The sequence below is a fragment of the Rutilus rutilus genome, assembly GCF_951802725.1.
Source record: "Rutilus rutilus genome assembly, chromosome: 9".
Classification (NCBI taxonomy): domain Eukaryota; kingdom Metazoa; phylum Chordata; class Actinopteri; order Cypriniformes; family Leuciscidae; genus Rutilus; species Rutilus rutilus.
Window position 1 is genome coordinate 8,628,345 of NC_140223.1, and position 19,301 is coordinate 8,647,645.

At 35.9% G+C, this 19,301-nt stretch overlaps 3 protein-coding genes across 4 annotated transcripts in view; all 3 read left to right on the top strand.

Moving 5' to 3' along the window:
- Positions 1–2,193, top strand: part of prss59 (serine protease 59, putative) — a 15,092-nt gene extending 12,899 nt beyond the window's left edge. The window contains exons 7-9 of the mRNA XM_084418624.1: positions 921–1,011; positions 1,119–1,318; positions 1,792–2,193. Coding sequence (XP_084274750.1) covers positions 921–1,011; positions 1,119–1,318; positions 1,792–1,901 — 401 coding nt within the window. The 3' untranslated portion in view covers positions 1,902–2,193. The remainder of the gene's footprint in view (positions 1–920; positions 1,012–1,118; positions 1,319–1,791) is intronic.
- An 851-nt stretch (positions 2,194–3,044) lies between these two features.
- On the top strand, positions 3,045–15,644 carry serpine2 (serpin peptidase inhibitor, clade E (nexin, plasminogen activator inhibitor type 1), member 2). Its single transcript, XM_084418637.1, has 9 exons — positions 3,045–3,170; positions 4,912–5,192; positions 6,883–7,110; positions 8,200–8,397; positions 10,169–10,367; positions 12,935–13,032; positions 14,716–14,802; positions 14,912–14,995; positions 15,106–15,644. The coding sequence occupies exons 2-9, from the start codon at positions 4,937–4,939 to the stop codon at positions 15,141–15,143; spliced, it is 1,188 nt and encodes a 395-aa protein (XP_084274763.1). The 5' UTR covers positions 3,045–3,170; positions 4,912–4,936; the 3' UTR covers positions 15,144–15,644.
- A 2,764-nt stretch (positions 15,645–18,408) lies between these two features.
- wdfy1 (WD repeat and FYVE domain containing 1) overlaps positions 18,409–19,301 on the top strand; it is a gene marked incomplete at its 5' end in the record, with an annotated part of 40,905 nt that continues 40,012 nt past the window's right edge. Inside the window, one exon of one of the 2 annotated variants that reach the window (XM_084418632.1) lies at positions 18,409–18,627. In XM_084418632.1, coding sequence (XP_084274758.1) covers positions 18,491–18,627 — 137 coding nt within the window. The remainder of the gene's footprint in view (positions 18,628–19,301) is intronic. The other variant, XM_084418635.1, reaches the window with a different exon arrangement.

The following is a 19,301-nucleotide window of genomic DNA, read 5'->3' on the forward strand; positions in this document are numbered from 1 at the left end:
TTATGTGCAGTGCTTACGTCACACACTGTGTTTATATTTGTACGTGATGTTCCTGGCTTGTTTTCCAGCTTTATATCCCAGGAAGTGCGGTCTGGGCCTCTCATTTGTCCTTTCTCACGTTTTTATGGGTTTTTCCTCTTATTTTCTCCGTCTGAATGAGATCCAGTATTTCAACCACTGAATCTCATGAAAATATGCTCAAGAAATTACATTTAGCATAATTAAAATGAAGGCTAATAAATGTATTTATGTCCTTTTTTTTTAACTTAATTTTGGTTAATTAGTACTATTGCAATGCAAAGAAGGGTTTTCATATTTTAGGGGTTTTATTTGGCACTTTTTTTATTAACAATCTTTTGAATTCAAAATCGGTTTTGTAAGTAATAGGTTTATGAAAGTATGAATGACGTCCCAATAATTATATTTAGCATAAACAAAAAATAAGGCCTTTTATTAGTTTTTGTGTTCATTTTAATAAATTAACTAAATGAATAAAATAAATACAAAAACTAATAAAGGCCTTATTTTGAGATATTATTTTAATATTTCAGTTTTTTTTTTAATTAATTTAGTTATTGTTTTTTTTTACTTTTTTAAATATTTTTGGGGGGGATAAAACATCACTTAGGCATTAGACATCTTATGATTGATCAGAAATGTTGTATTCTATCATAAAATGCAGCTGAATTTAATTTGTGTTTATGAAAGTTTGAATGATGTCCAAAAAAAATAATATTTAGTATAAAGAAAATGAAGCCTAATGAATTTATTTTTATTGTATTTGTTTTGTATTTAGCTATTATATTTAGTTATTGTTTTGTAATATTTATTTTATATTTTTGAAAAATATTTTGTTTTATTTATTTAAAAAATTTGGATTCTATCATAAAAATGAAGCTGAATTGAATTTGTGTGTTTAGGACGGCAGTGGGTGTATCAGACCTGCACTGAATTTGGATTTTATCAGAGCACTGATTCACCGAACCAGCCCTTCACTGGCTTTCCCCTACCGTGAGTGTGTGTGTTTTGGAGTGATTTTGTTGTCTTGGCATTTGTGTGTTTTTAATTTGCAATAGCATTAAGTGTTTAAACGTATCAAACGGTCTTCTGTTGTGCAGGTATTTCCTGCAGCAGTGCGCTGATATATATAACCTGAGCACCTCGTTAGATGATGCCGTTCAGCAGACCAATGAGGAATACGGAGGATATGACATCAAGAGCACTCGCATCGTCTTCCCCAACGGCTCCATTGACCCCTGGCACGCTCTCGGAGTGACCCAGGACATCGCAAGTGACCTTCCGGCTGTCTTCATCAAAGGTCTGTCCCGTCTCCATTTACATTCATCTCTTTTTCCCGCTGAATCTCACCGGTGCGCTCTCTCTCTCTCTCAGTCTCTCTCTCTCTCTCTCTCTCTCTATTTGGAAGACAAGGAAAAACAGACTGTTGGGGCGAAGGTTGTGCCTATGTTTTTAGGTTTGGTAGCTTCTCGATTGAGGGTACTACAAGTTGGGGGAATCTCTACCAAAGTTTATAGAATTATGGGGAATAAATGAAGTATTATGTACACTGTATGACAATGAATTGGTTTTGAGTTTTTGTGGGGTTTTTTAAAGAAAGAAAGAAAGAAAATGTAATCTATTTATGTATTTTTTTTTTGCTTTTTTTTTTGGTGTAAATCAGCTGTAAATCTTTTGTAATAATAGCAAGTCAATTGTGATAATAAAGGTGAATTTGATCCTCTCTCTCTCTCTCTCTCTCTCTCTCTCTCTCTCTCTCTCTCTCTCTCTCAGGAACGGCTCATTGTGCAAACATGTACCCGCCCCGAGCAGAAGACCTTCCTCAGCTGGGTCTGGCACGGGACCGCATCTTCATCCTTCTCCAAAAGTGGCTGGCCGAGTGATTGACAGCAACAGCAGCCAATCAGATGCTCAGACTCGTGTGTAATGGCCAATCAGGTGGTTCTGCTGTCTAGTGGTACTAAGGAAATTCTTGCTTTAGAAATTCTTGCTTTTTGGCACTGTTTTTATAACAATCAGTTTTATAACAATCAGTTTACAACAAATCAGTTTCGTTTGTAATATGTTTATGAAAGTATGAATGAATGAATGAATGTCGTTTTTCTTGATGTAAATCACTTGCATATTTTGCAGCAGATGTTTCTCAATAAAGGAAGTTCTGTGATGTTGAAAACATGACTTTGTGAATTTGGTTTCATGCAGATTGTTTTGGTGTGATTTTGCTAGAAAATTACTTCCTTGAGATGTCTGCAACAACTGTCATGACAAAGAACCCGAAGTGCACATGGAAAGAGTGTTTTCTTTCCTTGATAAGAGGAATTGAAGCTTTTTTCTGCCACAGAATAAAATTTTTAAATCTCATCTATCAATTCTGAGAAAAAAAAGTCATAATTACTAGTTATAAAGCCAGAACTGCGAGATGTGGTTTTAAAAGAGAGATCGGCACTGTTTTAGCAAACATATTGTGAAGGTACCATATAAAAATTCATTTTTTCAAGGTACTCCAATGCATTATACTACAGTATTGTACGATATTACCATAATGACATGTCCAAAACCCCTGGTAAAATAAACCATACTCATTTACCATGGTTTTTAGATAGTATCATGGTCCATGGCAGTGTGTCTGAAAGTTAATGAGTGCGTGTAAAACATTGTATCTTATGGTACCTTTCCGTTTGTCACTTCCGTTTGGTAAACCAATTGCACAACAGTTGTGTCCTGAATGATGCTAATGTGTTATTGTTTTGTGAAAGCATATCATTATACGCCGGCAATAATTATCCTATCTTTCCGCGTTGATGTAATTTCCTGTTTACATCGAGGAGAGTTTAATCAAAGTTTCGCCGAAAGGCTTTTTGTGTCTCTTCGAATTCTGCAACATAGACTGTTGGATTCATGAATATTAATTACGTAACGGAACGTTCGACAGTCGTTGGTTGTGCGTGTTTACGTCAACCACAGACGCCACGGTTACCTAATTAATATTCAGAATGTCGTAGTGTGAGTATGTATGAGAAGGCGGAGTTCGACGCTCAGTACCGAAAGAAATAAACGGAGGCGCTTTAGCGAGCGCGAGGACAAACACTGACGCTCGCGGAAGACACGCGCTCTCTACCTGCGTATCTAACGAATTAGACGTGCTTGTCCAGGTTAGTGAAGCATATTACATAAATATCACATCTTATATTTTTCTCCTCATATACAGTTTGTTTTACAGCCTGCTTAAACCATGCATTAGTAACAGCTGCTTTAATTCCTGGATGCTTTTTTTGTATAGGTCAAAAGATAGGCTACTACAAACATACAGATACTTGTTTTTTTGTGTGGAGTTGTTGACTTTGAGTTGCAGACCCCCGCCTCTTTTTGGGCTCCGACTGAGTTTTAAAGCCTATAATTAAACTTGTGAAGCGGCTATAAAAAGTGTTCTGTGGTCATCGGAAAATAACGCTTTACTCGTGCAATATACAGAAAACACCGTTCAACTGTCATCAGACTAATATCAGACCAGGGGACGTTTGCTTAAACCATGACTATATTGCAAGTTTTCTTTAAGACTGTTCATAACTTGCATTAGTCAGTTAAAACATATAAAATGTAAGTTGGTCTTGTAGTAACTGATTACCCCTAACTAACCCCAACTGCTCATCCAATTTGGCCCCTGATCAGATCAGTTAAACTGTTACAAGACCAAATCAGAATGTTTAATTTAATCTACGACTAACGTTAAGACAAAGTACACAGACTAGTCTTACAAGTTAGTCATCTGATGTTTTCCTTTAAAACTGGCGATTGATTGGTTTTAAATCTAAAAAGTAAGACCGATTACCTCTTGGTTAACTCTTAGTTGGTCAGACGAGTTCTTAAGACTCTGTTTATGGACTACATCTTTAGGAACATTAGATGTGTTTTTGCCAGCCTAAAACTTATATTAGACGAGATAAGATCTGTTTAACTGTTCTAAGACTAACTGTTTCAACTAAATCAGTAATTTCTTGAAGGTCAATGAAGGATTGCGTGTTTTTAATGCACAGTAACACGGTCATAATATTTGTCAGGATTGATATTGTGCTTTAGACTCATAGTTGTGAAATGCACTAATGAATGATTTATCTCAACAGTCTGTTGGCAAAATATGTCAGTAGAGTTATGATGTAACAATGTTATATGAAGTCAATTTTAAGAAGTCACATTCACTCACACACACATACTCACTTACTCACTCACACACACACACACACACTTACTTACTCACACATACACTCACACTCAAACTCACTCTCTCACACACACACACACACACACACACACACACACACACAACACACACACACACACACACACACACACACACTCACTTAAACTCTCACTCACACTTTAACTCACACATACACTCACACTCACTTACTCACTCTCTCTCTCTCTCTCTCTCTCTCTCTCACACACACACACACACACTATCCTTAATCAAATAAATTCCTGAGCCGCAGGCCTGTGTGACGGGAAATAGAATAGCTCAGGAGTGTGTGAGTGTGTGTGTGCAGCACAGATCCAAGAGACCGGAGGATTGTGGAAAAGTGTGTTGCTCTGAGCTGTCCGCTTTTTATTCAAGAAACTCTTATGCAAAAAAAAAAAAATTCGTTCTGCTCTGGAGAATACTGATTAGATCGAGTAAAATCAGAGATCTCAGACAGAAGCAGGTTTTTGTGTTGTGGTTTGTGTAAATGTTGTAAGTTATAAGTTGTAAGTTCGCTGTCTATCTATCTATCTATCTAATCCATAAACAACGAAGTGTATGAAACCAACGAAACACATCATTGTAAAAATAATAAAACTACAGCTTTACGAGCATTAGTTCAACTTTATCATCCCGTCTGTCTGTCTCTTCTCCAGGTGAGCTGCCTGTGTGTCCCTCACGATGTTGGTCTCATTGCACCTGTGTGTGTTGCTGGCGGTTTGTTCTCTGAGTGTTTCTGCGTCTCAGTCCTCGTCTTACGGAGAACGAGGCTCTGATCTGGGCCTGCAGCTGTTCCTGCGTGTGGTCCAGGACAAACCCCTGGAGAACGTGGTCATGTCCCCTCACGGCGTGGCCTCTGTCCTGGGCATGCTGCTCCCGGGGGCCCACGGGGACACTCGCCGACAGATACTCACCGGCCTCAAGTACAAGAAGACAGGTGTGTGTGTTTGCTCTTCATTTGCATTCCTTCAGCATTAAAATATAGGGTCAGATTTACTAAATGCTTGTATCAGAGCAAACCCTCTTTTGGCATTAAGAAACTGCGTTCTGGATTTACCAAAGACACACTGTGAGAAATGAGGGATAAAAATGACCTGACTGCGTATGTATTTGTAGGAGTTTCCTTTTCAAACCACTAAATTTATGGGAGGAGAGTTTTTAAAGAATCATGTGACATGATTTGCTCCATTACTTACCGCCCTAAAAAAGCATGATTTTGCACCTGACATGACATATAATTTGTGCATTGTAGAGCTGCATGATTAATCGTTAAAGTCTTTTTTGAGTGAGTCATTGAATCGTTCATTAGGAGTTTCCCTGTCAAACCACTACATTTATGGGAGGGGAGAGTATTTAAATGAATCATGCAACATGATTTACTAAGGTTGGCGCTTGTCAATTTACTGGTGTTAGCGTCATTATTTACCGCCCTAAAAAAGCATGTCTGACCTGATTTTGCACCTGACATGACACTGAATGTGTGCATTGTAGAGCTGCACGATTAATCGTTAAAAGATTACGATCTCGATTTAAACGCCCACATGATCTTATTCCTAAATTACAATGATTCGCCTTTGTCTGTTAAACCTTTAACAAAATCATACTGGAAACATTGAGATCTGCGTTCTGATCCAGAGAGAGCAGTTGTCATGTGTAGATATGAAACAGCTTCACAACCAGTCTTTTCAACCACACCTTATCATTATTTCTGTCTTGCAATCATTCTAATTATTACAGAAGTACTGGGAAAAAAGTTCATATAGTTTGTACACAAACATTGATATCTACGGTAGCGATCAAAATAGAGTAAATCAGCAATTAAAAGTAACTTGACACTTCAAATAAAGATGATATCTTTTACATCGTTACAACAGTAGGTGGCGACAAGTGACTGTTAAATATGTATTTGTAATTGAATCATACATTCGAGATATTCGTTCAAATACGCTGATCTATACAGTAATGAAACAAGTAAAGTCTTTATGAGTGAGTCATTGAATCATTCATTCAAGAGATTCGTTCAAAAATGCAGATTCATCCAGTAATGAAACAAGTAAAGTCTTTATGAGTGAGTCATTGAATCATTTATTCAAGATGTTTGTTCAAATATGCTGATTTATCCAGTAATGAAACAAGTAAAGTCTTTATGAGTGAGTCATTGAGTCATTCATTCAAGAGATTCGTTCAAATATGCTGATTTATCCAGTAATGAAACAAGTGAAGTCTTTGAGTGAGTCATTGAATCATTCATCCAAACCATATTTTTTTTAAATATTCATTCTAATTACTGCAGCCATTAATATGAATAGAATCGTGATCTCTATTTTGAAACAAAAAGTCATGATTCTCACTTTATCCAGAATCGTGCAGCTCAAGTGCATTGTCATTAGATCACCTGCACCAGTTTCCACTCCCATCTGCGTTTCATTAGATTGTGGCTTCACGCTAATTTGAACTGTTGAGTAGTTCTGGCTCTTAGTGAGTAATTCAGTGCCAATTCATGTGGAGAATCATAAATGTTCAATTGATTTTTGCTTGGCAGACTATAAAATGGGCAATTGAAAATAGCACTTTCAACCCTGTAATTGATTGTATAAATTCCTTTCGTGTGTTTGTTTTGCTCTTAGGTCCATATAAGATGTTGCGGAAGTTGCATAAGGCCCTAACGACCAAATCCAACGCTGATATTGTGACGATCGCCAACGGGCTGTTCCCCAATGAGGGCTTCAGCATGAAAGAAGACTTCCTGACAGCCAACAGGGAGAACTTCCTGTGCGACAGTCAAACCATCGACTACAGCGACCCAGAGAAGGCCGCAGAAACCATTAATGAATGGGTGAAGAACAGCACTAAAGGTACACCTCACGTTAACCTCTGACCCCTGGATCTGATACCCTGACCTCTGGCCTGGATTACTTAAAAAGGATTTTACAATGCAACCTCTCTCGAAATGTGATATTTATCCCTAAATAAGCTCTAAGCCCTGAGATTAGAGCTTTTATTGTTCAATGTTTTATATATATATATATATATATATATATAAAATAGCCACTTGCCATTAATAGGCTACAAAATGAGTTCCCATTATGTTTTTAATAAAGCATTAGAAACACAAATCTGTTGAAATGATAAAGTATTTTTAATCCTATAATTATATTATTATTAATTATCTTAATAATTCTTAATCTTAAAGGCATTTTCCACATTTAAAGAAAAGTTTATTTAATTCATAGGAAGTATAATTTTATCAATAACTGAAAACCAATATTTGATTCCAATATACACATTTTTTTTAATGTTTTAATTTTATTTATGAATACATTTTTTATCTTGAATTATTAATCTTTAGAACATTTTCCAAGTTATATAACAAAAATTATTAGGAAAACATAAGCTAAATTATAGAAAATTAATTGACTTAAACCTAATTAAGTTTATCAATAACTGAAAACCAAAATTTTTCCAAATAAAAAACTTTTCATTTATATCAATCACACAAATCAGTGTTTTAAACTTTATTTATATGTCCCACATCTTTCCTTTTCCTCCCCTCCATTTTATTCATTCATTTATTTATTTATTTATTTATTTTTGCAATTCTCATACAAAATGGACATAAATTAGAAAACAGCTGATATAATATTTAGTTAGACAAAAGGAATCGCCGGTGCAGCACAGATGTCTACTAATTAAAAATATTTATTTAAGGTGCATAACAATAAATGACTAACGTTTCGATGTAATGTTACATCTTCAAATGTCTACATGTAATGTTACATAATATTTAGTTAGTTAGACCTCCTGATGTTGTCCGTTCAGTGACCATTTGTTGAAAAATAACACACTTTTCCGGCCATATTTAGTACTCTATTTGTGTGCCAATTATTTAGTAATATTATGTTATACTATAACCTCCTCTGTTTTTTTCTTTTTTTTTTCTTCAGGCCATATTCCCAGTCTTGTCCAGGCGGATATGTTCGATCCGGCTCTGACTCGTTTGGTGGCTGTAAACTCCATTTACTTCAAAGGCCTGTGGAAGTCCCGTTTCCAAGCCCAGAACACCAAACCCAGAAGCTTCACTGCAGGAGACGGAAAGTCATACAAAGTGCCCATGATGTCCCAGCTCTCCGTCTTCAGCTACGGTGAGATGGTGGGATTTTCTCGCAGGTTGCATCAGCTATTAAACTCACACACACACACACACACACACACACACACAGAACTGAAAGATTTTTCCTGCTACGTGATTCATGCCATTGTCTGGCTACGTGTCGAACTCTTTTCCAGAGACTGTGATGCAATAAAAACGTGGCTACTTATTAAATACCTGGGAACACTGGAGTATTTTAACTTTACAATTCCTCATAACCCAGGAGATGGGAATAAAATGGTGCAAAATGTGAATTAATTGAATTCTAATGTAAAAGCCAAGAGTGTCTGGCCATCAGCAGAAGGATTTAATCCATGAAAACACCAATAAACTTTAGCTCTTTTACTAGCTTTAATATTAGCACTTTACAAGCAGAATTAAGTGTTTTATAGACTGCACTTATAAAGTTCACCGGGGTGACTGGGATAGGATCCATACACGCATGTGTCAGGTTTTGTTTTTTTATATACTGAAGTTTAGGTTCATAAAACTAATATTTTAAAGAGGCCATATTATGCTAGTCTTGGTTTTGTTTATGGGCTCTACAAGAATAGGTTTTCATGCTTGAATGTTCATAACACACATTATTTTCACTATATTCTCCATTGTTGCATATGGAAGCTTGTTTCCGCCACAGAATAAAATATAAAAAAGGTAATTGTGACTTCTTTTTTTTTCTCACAACTGCGAGTTTACATCATGCAATTCTAACTTTATTTCCCAGAATTGCAAGATATAAAAGTCAGAACTGCGTGATATAAAGTTGCAAGTCAGAATCGCAATGGTGAGGAAAAAAGTCAGAATTGCAGAAAGTTTATTTCTCGCAATTCTGACTTTATTAAGGTCTTTGCACACTGAGTCCGAAATTCTCGTCCGAAATTTAATACATAATAAATAAAATAAATGCGACCTCACGTTATTCTAATCACACAAAATTTGGACCGGGTTTGATTTGCTGCGCTTTTCGCATCCGTAGCAAGCATTTTGAATGGTGTTTTGACAATTCAGAGCCACCGAATGACGAATACGAAAAAATGCATACGAAACCGAATACGACTCAGTGTGCAAGGGCCTTTACATGCAATTGTGACTTATATATCTCGCAATTCTAACGTTATATCTTGCAATTCTGAGAAATAAAGTCAGAATTGCGAGATGTTAAACTCACAATTGCAAGGAAAAAAATCGCAATTATCTTTTAAAATGTTTTATTCTGTGGCAGAAACAGGCTTTCATAGTTGCAGCTCCTCTCTTCCCAGTCTGTCAAGTAACGCTCTGTTTAGTTCCTGTCTCTATGAAGCTCCTCCTTCTGAAAAGCACACTGTGCTCTGATTGGTCGGCTGGACCAGTGTGTTGTGATTGGTCAAGTGCTTTAAGCTTGTTTGGGAAATGTCCCGCCCCTTATCATAACACTAGTTTCAACACACTACTAACTAACTCAACCAGGCCCCGCCCCTTTATTCTGCATATGAATTATTTAAATGAGGAATATTGTGACGTGTTCGTTCCCAGGAGAAACTCAAGACTACAGTGGAGGCGTTTCAGGGAGTTCAGAAACACTGACACTGATATAGAGTAACTCCAGCTGGAGGGATTTTTCTGCTTTGTAACTTTGCAAAGCTTTTTCATGCTCAAACAGCAACATCACACTAAAGAAAGATGAACATGAAAAAAAAAAGAAGCATAGGTACTCTTTAATAGTTGAGAGACCGAGTGTGCAGCATAAAGCCTGATCCGTTTCTTTGTTCTTGTTTTCTCTGCAGGTCAAGCCAGCACTCCAGAAGGTTTGAAGTACACAGTGATCGAGCTGCCGTATCATGGTAATAGCATGAGCATGTTCATTGCTTTGCCGTCAGAAGAGGCCACGCCCCTGTCGGCCATCTTACCTCACATCTCTACAGCGACTGTCCAGAGCTGGACCAAACAGATGGTCCAGAGGAGGATGCGCTTCCTGATGCCGAAGTGAGACACCCGTCGTCAGCCCTATCCTAAAAAGGGGTGCTATAATGCCTTTTTCACAAGATGCAAAATAAATCTCTATGTATAGTGTGTATGTGAAGTTTTAGCTCAAAATACCCCACAGATATTTTTATATAGCATGTTAAAGTTGTCACTTTTTGAGGGTGAGCAAAAACGCACAGTTTTGTGTCTGTTCCTTTAAATGCAAATGAGCTGCTGCTCCCGGCGCAGAGGGCGGAGCTTCAAGAGCTCGTGTCCTTAGCAGCTCCGATTACTTTTGAACACATGATTACACATGTGGAGTGTTGCCTTGACAACAGTTGAGGGTATATTTTGAAGAATGGGAAGCGGGAGTCTCTGAGCACACTGTGCAACCATATCAATTTGAACCGGAGTTGGAAAACAGGACGTTTCTGAATGGTTGGTTAACGTAATGTCACTTTGATCTATCTTTGTACTGGCAGGGTAACGTTAGAGTAGTGAGATACGAACGCTATGTGTGTTTACTGATGTATACGTTAGTTCATTGACAGATTGATGTTACAGCTAATGGTCATGAAAAACTTTTTTTCGGTAAATGTAGGCTTTGTCCGTGATGCGTAACGTTATCAATGCAGTGTTAGGTACAACTGTCAGGGCTGAAGCACTAAAATTTTACTGATCTGTTTAAAAAATAAGCAGTCTGTGAGACTATGACAGTCATTAGGCACATAAACAACACATACTCAGACAGGAGCTAATACCTTTTTCAATGTTCTCGTTTATAAAGCAGTCTGGTGAAATGATTCGCGCAAACATGAAAGCATTGACGTTGATCGTGGGGAATATTCCCTTCGAAAACAAAACTCAGCCACTGCGTCTTCAGCGGATCGGATTTAGGAACATCAAAATGACTGATGTGCTCGTTAGTGCACCCAAGAACAGAACACCACAATCGCTTAGACGCCATTCTGCTCCAGCGTATCAACAATAGCGGACTATGATTGACAGCTCGCTCATGAGCGAGGGCGGGTCTGTGCTGTGAAACGCTGCTGTCAATCAAGAATCGTGGGAGGGGCATCCGACCGTGTGACGTCACACGGTCGAACGGCTTGATTTGAGAGAAGGGAAAACATATAAGGAGATTAATAAAAGACCACTGGATGGATTTTTATCATTTTATGATGGTTGTGTACAGGCACTGTCAACACACATTTCAGTACAATCAACTTGTAAAAGTGCATGTACCATTATATGACCCCTTTAAAAGAAAAAATCTCCCTTTGCTTTGAACTTTGAGCATCGTAACTTTGCAGATGTTGTTTATGCTCAAACAGCAACATTACACACTAACTAAAGTTAGAAAAGTGAAATCATAATCAACCACCCCTTTAATGTTCACTTGGGCTGAATCCGAAATCGCCCACTAAACCCTCATTCACTATTCCCTATGTTAATCCCCCAATCCTGTTCACTTGAAGGAGTGAATGATAAGGAGTGAGTGAATTTGGACAGCCGTTGAGCGTACATCGGTTGTACAATGTGGGATTGAATAAGTGCACTCAATTACGTCCACTATGGTTTCGAACACCAATAACGCCCTATTTTAGGGTATAGGGGGCGATTATCGGATTCAGCCTTGGACTTTCCCCCCCTCCAAATCAGTCATTTTATAAGGAATCTTTTGTATGATGCAGTGCTATTTTAGTATTATTCATACTAAGAGTTTAGTTTTTTTGTATTTATTATGAATTTATTTTAATTCAGTTTTAGTTTTACTAATTGTAGTACTTCAACTAAAACTTGACTTAATGACTTAAAAATGACTTAATTTTGAAGTTTAAAGGTTTGCATTTGATATTTTCTCAAAGCATGCAGGTTATGAATGACATGAGGGTGTGTAAACGATGACGGAATGTTGATTGTTTTTGGTGGACTATCCCTTTCACAGGGTTTAAAACCTGTCATATTTAAGTCACAAACAAATGTCAGATTTTTTTTTTTTTGTCATATTTATGACTTTTTATCTCAACATTTTGACTTTTTATGCTATATTCTTGACTTTTATCTTTAATTTTGACTTAGTATATCATTTTGATTTTGATAATTGACTTTTTAATTCATAATTATGACTTAGTATATCATCGTTTTGACTGTCATAATTTACTTTTTATCTCATAATTATGACTTAGTATGTCATAATTTTGACTGTCATAATTTTGACTTAGTGTAACATCATTGTGACTGTCATAATTTTGACTTTTTATGCTATAATCTTGACTTTTCTCATAATTTTGACTTTGTCAATAATGACTTTTGTATCTCATAATTATGTCATAGTATCTCATAATTTCGACTTTTTATGTCATTGTAACTTTTGGCTTTTTTCTCATGATTATGACTATTTATTTAGTATTTGTATTTTATTTTATTTCAATTACAAAAACTAATTAGTAAAAAAAAATTGTTTTAGTTAACAATACCAACACTGGTATGACCTGTGGTGAATCTGACATACTTTGTGCACTCATTATTTGCCAGGACAAGCAGCACTAATGGTGTGTGTCTGTCTCCTCTTCTTCTTCGAGCAGATTCACAGCCGAGGAAGAGGTGGATTTGGAGGCTCCTCTTACAGCGATGGGAATCAAAAACATCTTCAGTCAGAGCAAAGCTGATTTCAGACACCTGAGTGAGTGACAGCTGTCAGTCATGCACAGCACTGTATTCATGAGTTCATCTTGTGTGCATATGTTTGTGCTTGAACTAATGATATCGTTGGTTGTTGACTGTGAACTTCAGCCGCATGAATCACGTCTCTCAGTGGAGTGTGAAAATGAGTCACTGGTCACTATCCAGCGCCAGATGATCTCCAAACAGACTATTCTCCTCAAAGCCTTTGCTTTATTACCATAATCCATGCTGTTAAACCACAAACCTTGACCTCAATTGCTGCCAGCAGTGAATCAAAGAAAGCTAAAAGTAATAGTTCACCCAGAAAAGAAACATCACACACATGTTATGTTTTCAAAGTTACACAAAGGGAGATTTCTTTCCATACAAAAACATGTCTGTCTGTCAAAAATGCTCTTTTTGGAGCTTGACAGGCACTATGAAATATCATTGTATGGACAATAGAAGAAAGTCAAACAGGGTTGGAACCATGTGAAGATGAGTAAATGGTGACAGAATGTTCCTTTGACAGCATTTGAAACCCTTGCTATTCTTAAACCTTGATTTTTGGTGTTTAGAAAAGCCAAATTATTTTAACGAAGGGCAGAAATTCAGTGTTATGGAAGCTTATTTGTGCCACATAAGAAAACATCTCATTAGTATGACTTAGTATCACAGTTACAACTTTTTGTCATAATTTTGACTTTGTAATTATTATGAATGTATATGTCCTAATTATGACTTTGTATGCCATGATTTTGACTTTTTATCTCATAATGTGAACATTTTGTCATAATTTTTGGCTTTTATTCTCATAATTATCACTTAGTATCTCATAATTTCAACTTTTTGTCATGATTATGACTTTTTTATGTCATAGTTATGACTTAGTATTTCATAGTTACAACTTTTTGTCATAATCTTTTTGGCTTTTATTATCATAATTATTACTTAGTATCTCATAATTACAACTTTTTATGTCATAATTTCAACTTTTTTTCATAATTATGACTATATTAGTTTTGACTTAGTATCTCATAGTTATAACTTTTTGTCATAATTTTGACTGTCAGACAGTTTTTGGCTTATATTATCATAATTATTACTTACAATCTCATAATTACAACTTTTTATGAAATAATTAAAAACAATTGTCATGACTTTTTTATATCATAGTTATGACTTAGTATCTCGTCGTTACAACTTACTTTTGGACTTTTGTCATGGCTGTCATTCTCAGTTATCCCTTAGTATCTCATAATTTCTATATTTGATGTCATAATTGACATGTTATAATTATGATTTACCAAAGCATGAAGTGTGTGTGTGTGGTGGAAATGGTCTTCCATATAATGTTTAAAGTATCAAGCTGGAAAATATCAGAAATGGCCAAAAGAATCTGTGGTAAAATGAGAGGGACAAATATGAATACTTACTAAAGTACAGAGAGAAAGACAGTATAAAAGAAGTTTAAAATGAACTAGAAGAAGGAAGGAAGAGGTTTTGCAAGCATTGTAGGCCAAACTGAATCTGCAGTCCTGAAGAGTTTTGTTCTGTTGCCCCTGTGTGGCCGTCTGATGAAACGACAAGATGACTGTCTTTGGTGGATGAATGAAATTAGGATGTAGCATGTTTATTGCTGTGCAACATCATAACTGATTTGATTTGTTAAGTGTAGTCTTTATATTTGTGTATGTAACAGGTTCGGAGTTTGTTTACGTGTCCAAAGCCCTTCAGAAAGCCAAGATAGAGGTCAATGAGGATGGAACCAAAGCCTCTGCCGCCACAAGTAAGTTACTGTGTCATAAATGTTTTTTAAAGTCAGAAGTTGTTGGCAACTCACAATCACCCTTCACCAATGGTCATGATCCTAATAAGCGTGTTCTCTCTCATTTCAGCCGCAATCTTGCACGCCCGATCTTCTCCTCCATGGATGGCTGTGGACAGGCCATTCCTGTTTCTCATCAGACACAATCCTACAGGTACACACACACACACACACACACACAAACCACTCACATCTGTTTCATAGTTATGAATCTGTAATATGAAAGTGTCCTGACCTTGAAATCTGATCTCGTACTCCTCTCAGGAACCATCCTGTTTGCTGGCCAGATCAACAAACCTTGAGCCCAGAGATCATAGGGGTTTCTTCCTGTATGTCTCATCAGTGATACACACACACACACACACACACACACACACACACACACACAAACGCATGGATATTTTAAACTTTTGTCCTGGACTGCGTGTTCTGTACCCATTCAATTTCTCAAGTGTCTTTTTACCCTAATTTTTACTTTGTATTTGTATTGCATTTCTGTTTTCTTTATATTCTTGGGGAACATTTTATAAGATTTTATATATGATATATAATTTGTGTTTAATGCAAACATTCTCACAAAATGTGTGCAACTTAAATGCTGAAATAACTTTTGTTTAACTTTAACTGAGATAATTTTTTTGTTCTTAATAGTGTCAATTTATTTGTCATATTAATGAGACATTTTCCTGCATCGAGTCATATTTTATTTAATAAGGTACTTAAACTGGTTCACTTTGTGTCTTTCAACTCTGACAACTTTTGTAAACATTTGTCGTTTATTTAATAAAAGTACTCTAAATGTACTTGTTTTGTTGCTTTTGTAGTTTTATTTATTAACACTAATATACAATACCAATACTAAATACTATTAATGGCAAGACAAGTTCACTTATCGGCTAAAGTCCATGTCATGCATAATAGTAATTTAAAGTAAATTTTTATATCAAAATTATTTTTGTTATATGTATATTAAATTTACACTATATTTGTTATATTTATACATATGTTAGGCTAAATAAATTCACAATTACGTATAATTATCTAAAAATAATATAAATGTAAATAATTCAACTTAAATAATATAATAATTTCACATTCATGTAATGCTCAATGTAATATTTTAATCAATGTTGGGTGTAATTAATTACTTAGTAATCTAATTACTGCAATTTAATTACTTTTCCCTTAAAGCAAAGTTACAGACTACTCTTAATTTCTGTAATTTAATTATAGTTACTTCTGATGTAATTGCATTAAATTACTGTATAGACTAAACAACAAATCTATACAAAACAATAGTGGATTTAACATCAAAATGTAATGTTAAAATGTATGTTTTTTATGTAACCTTCTCGCTTTACACACTTTGGTCAGTTCAAGAATAATATATGCAATTGTACGTTGTTTATTTGTAAGAATTAAAAGAGCACTTTAATTTCTATCCTTGTATTGTTCAACTGATCGAGGTTGATATGGGATTTAGAAAGTAGTAATAAGTAATCCAATACTTTTTAGAGAGATGAATTAGTACAGTACAATAATTGCACTGTAATTAGCTTGTAATTAATTACTGAAAACTGATATTAAAGTACATTGATACAGTCGTGCTCAAAAGTTTACATACACCTTGCGGAATCTGCAAAATGTTAATTATTTTAACAAAATGAGAGGGATCATACAAAATGCATGTTTAGATGTTTTTTTATTTAGTACTGTCCTGAATAAGATATTTTACGTAAAAGATGTTTACATATAGTCCACAAGACAAAAAAAAGAAGCTGAATTTATAAAAATGACCCGTTCAAAAGTGTTCTTTATTCTTAATACTGTGTGTCGTTATCTGGATGATCCATGGCTGTTTTTGTTTAGTGATAGATGTTCATGAGTCATTTGTTTGTCCTGAGTTAAACTGCCCAGTGTTCTTCAGAAAAATGCAAATTCTGCAGTTTTTCCAGCATATTTTGCATATTTGAACCCTGTCCAGCTGTGACTGCATGATTTTGATATCCATCTTTTCACACTGCAAGGACAGTTGAGGGACTCAAACACAACTATTAAAAAAGGTTTAAACATTCACTGACGCTCCAGAAGGAAAAACGATGCATTAAGAGCCGGGGGTTGAAAAATCTTCCAGGAAACATGTAGGGTAACCATCTTCTGTTGCTTCCGAAGGGCAGAACTAAATGAAAAGATTTGATATTTTAAATAAAATACGAAAAAGTTTGACATCTTTATCTTGTTCAAAAGTTTTCACCCCCTTCGTGTTTCTTTTTTCTCTCAGAATTACGTGATATAAATTCGCAATTGCGAGAGAAAAAAGTCAGAACTGTGAGATAAAACACGTCGCTTTTACACCTTTTCTATTTTTTATTCTGTGGGAAAAAAGCTTCCATAGCTAACTTTGGTATCGAAATTGGAATTCGGAAAAATCTAAGATTGTTTACATCATAACTGGTTGGTAAAAAATATTTATGGACAGTAGCCTACATTTTCTTAAAGGGGTGGTATAATGCCCTTTTCACAATATGTAAAATAAGTCTCTGATGTCCCCAGAGTGTGTATGTGAGGTTTTAGCCCAAAATACCCCACAGATATTTTTATATAGCAATGGGTGAGCAAAAACGCACCGTTTTTGTGTCTGTCCCTTTAAATGCAAATGAGCTGCTGCTCCCAGCACAGGGGGCGGAGCTACAATAAGCTTTTGTCCTGAAAATGTCAAAAACTTTTAGTCTTTTATGTTCAAAACAGAGTCAGACAAAGATGGAGAGACTCAAGAAGTGACAACATGTAGACAACATTTCTGAATGGTTAGTTGATGAATTTATGTAGCTTATGTGTAGTTATCTTCTAGTAATTGATTAGCATATTCTGTCATGATAATCTATAAACCGCATTCCCAGGGGCGGGGTTTATTTTAGGGTTAGTGATGTCATTAACCTGGGAGGAATGTTGTGTATAGTCCCTACCAGTTTGTTGTAATCCTTAAAAATCTCCCTTTGCTTTGAACTTTGAGCGTTGTGACTTTGCAGATGTTGTTTATGCTCAAACAAACAGCAACATTACACACTAACTAAAGTTAGAAAAGTGAAATCATAATCAACCACCCCTTTAAATCACTGGTCATTGGCAGCAACAAAAAAAAATTGGTAACAAAAAAAGTTAGTTTTAGGCCCTGGTTGCAAAAAAATGCATTAATAATTTATTGTAGCCTACACAATGTTAAAATTATACAGCATAGTTTGGAAGTAAACCTCGGTCCCAGATAGCACACACGTACATCACACAGACGTCTATAGGACGTTTCCTGTCAGATGTCAAATACTGTAGTAGACGTTTAGAAAATGTCTTTAAGATATCTTTATTGTTTATCTAATCTTTATCTAATGTTTATTATTTAGAATGTATGTAAAACTGACATCTATCAGATGTCAGTAAACAGCAGATGGTTTCCAGATAAAGTGATCTTTAACAGACATCTTGAAGACGTGCGTCTGCTATCTGGGGGTGTTTTCTTTTTTTTTAACGGACGCGTTTTTACGGGGCGTTACGGTATCTCGCGCTGTTGCGGTTGAACTTCCTCATCGCTCAGCTGACTCGAGAGGAGGAATCATCACACAAACACACAGAGGGAATCGAGGGGAAAACAGCGATGGCGGCGGAGATCCACTCGAGGCCTCAGAGCTTCAGACCCGTCCTGTTAAACAAGATCGAGGGCCACAGCGACACCGTGAACACGGCCGTGCTGATCCCGAAGGAGGACGGGGTTATTACGGTCAGCGAGGACAGGTAAGTTAACGTTACACGCGCCGGTGTAAAGACGATCACATTATGTGACAACGCTGAAATCTACACTTGTCTCGTTTATCTGTTTATTTGTTTAAAAACATGCGTAATTATTCTCCTATAGTATTTTCTATAGCGGTGCATGGTAATACCATGTACTATAGGTTTACCATGTTTAGGGTACTTCGATGTATGTCCAAAACATCATGGCAAGTGTTTTGAATAGAAGCACTTGAACTTTACAAGCTAGATTGTTGCTTGAAAACTTCAGAATTGAAGATGAATTATGAATTACCATGGTATTCATAGAGCAGGATATCTGTACAGGATATGTGTAACAGTTACAGTGAAACTGTGGTAAACGTGTGTGTGTGTTTGCCACAACTGTCATAATGTGAACACAAATCAAAAGCAGATTGTTTCTTAAAGCTTCTCACAGTGTTTGAAGATCTTGTGTTCATTTATTTAGATTTTACACTAACAATAATTGTTGTATATGAAAGCAGTTCTGCAACATAAGAAAAAAAATGCTCTTGTAAATCACAATTATGATGTAAAAAGTAGGCATTCTGACACTGAGTCATATTTCTGAGATGAAAAGTTCATTAAATCAGAAAGTCATCTCATGACTTGGTATGTCATAATTTCATTTGTCTTTTGGACTTAGATTGGACTTT

Excerpts from the sequence above, each read along its gene's own strand:
- serpine2 (XM_084418637.1), top strand. The coding sequence starts at position 4,937 with ATGTTGGTCTCATTGCACCTGTGTGTGTTGCTGGCGGTTTGTTCTCTG. Across the intron at positions 7,111-8,199 it reads GGTGAAGAACAGCACTAAAG|GCCATATTCCCAGTCTTGTC; the intron begins GTACACCTCACG and ends TTTTTTCTTCAG. Across the intron at positions 8,398-10,168 it reads GCTCTCCGTCTTCAGCTACG|GTCAAGCCAGCACTCCAGAA; the intron begins GTGAGATGGTGG and ends TTTTCTCTGCAG.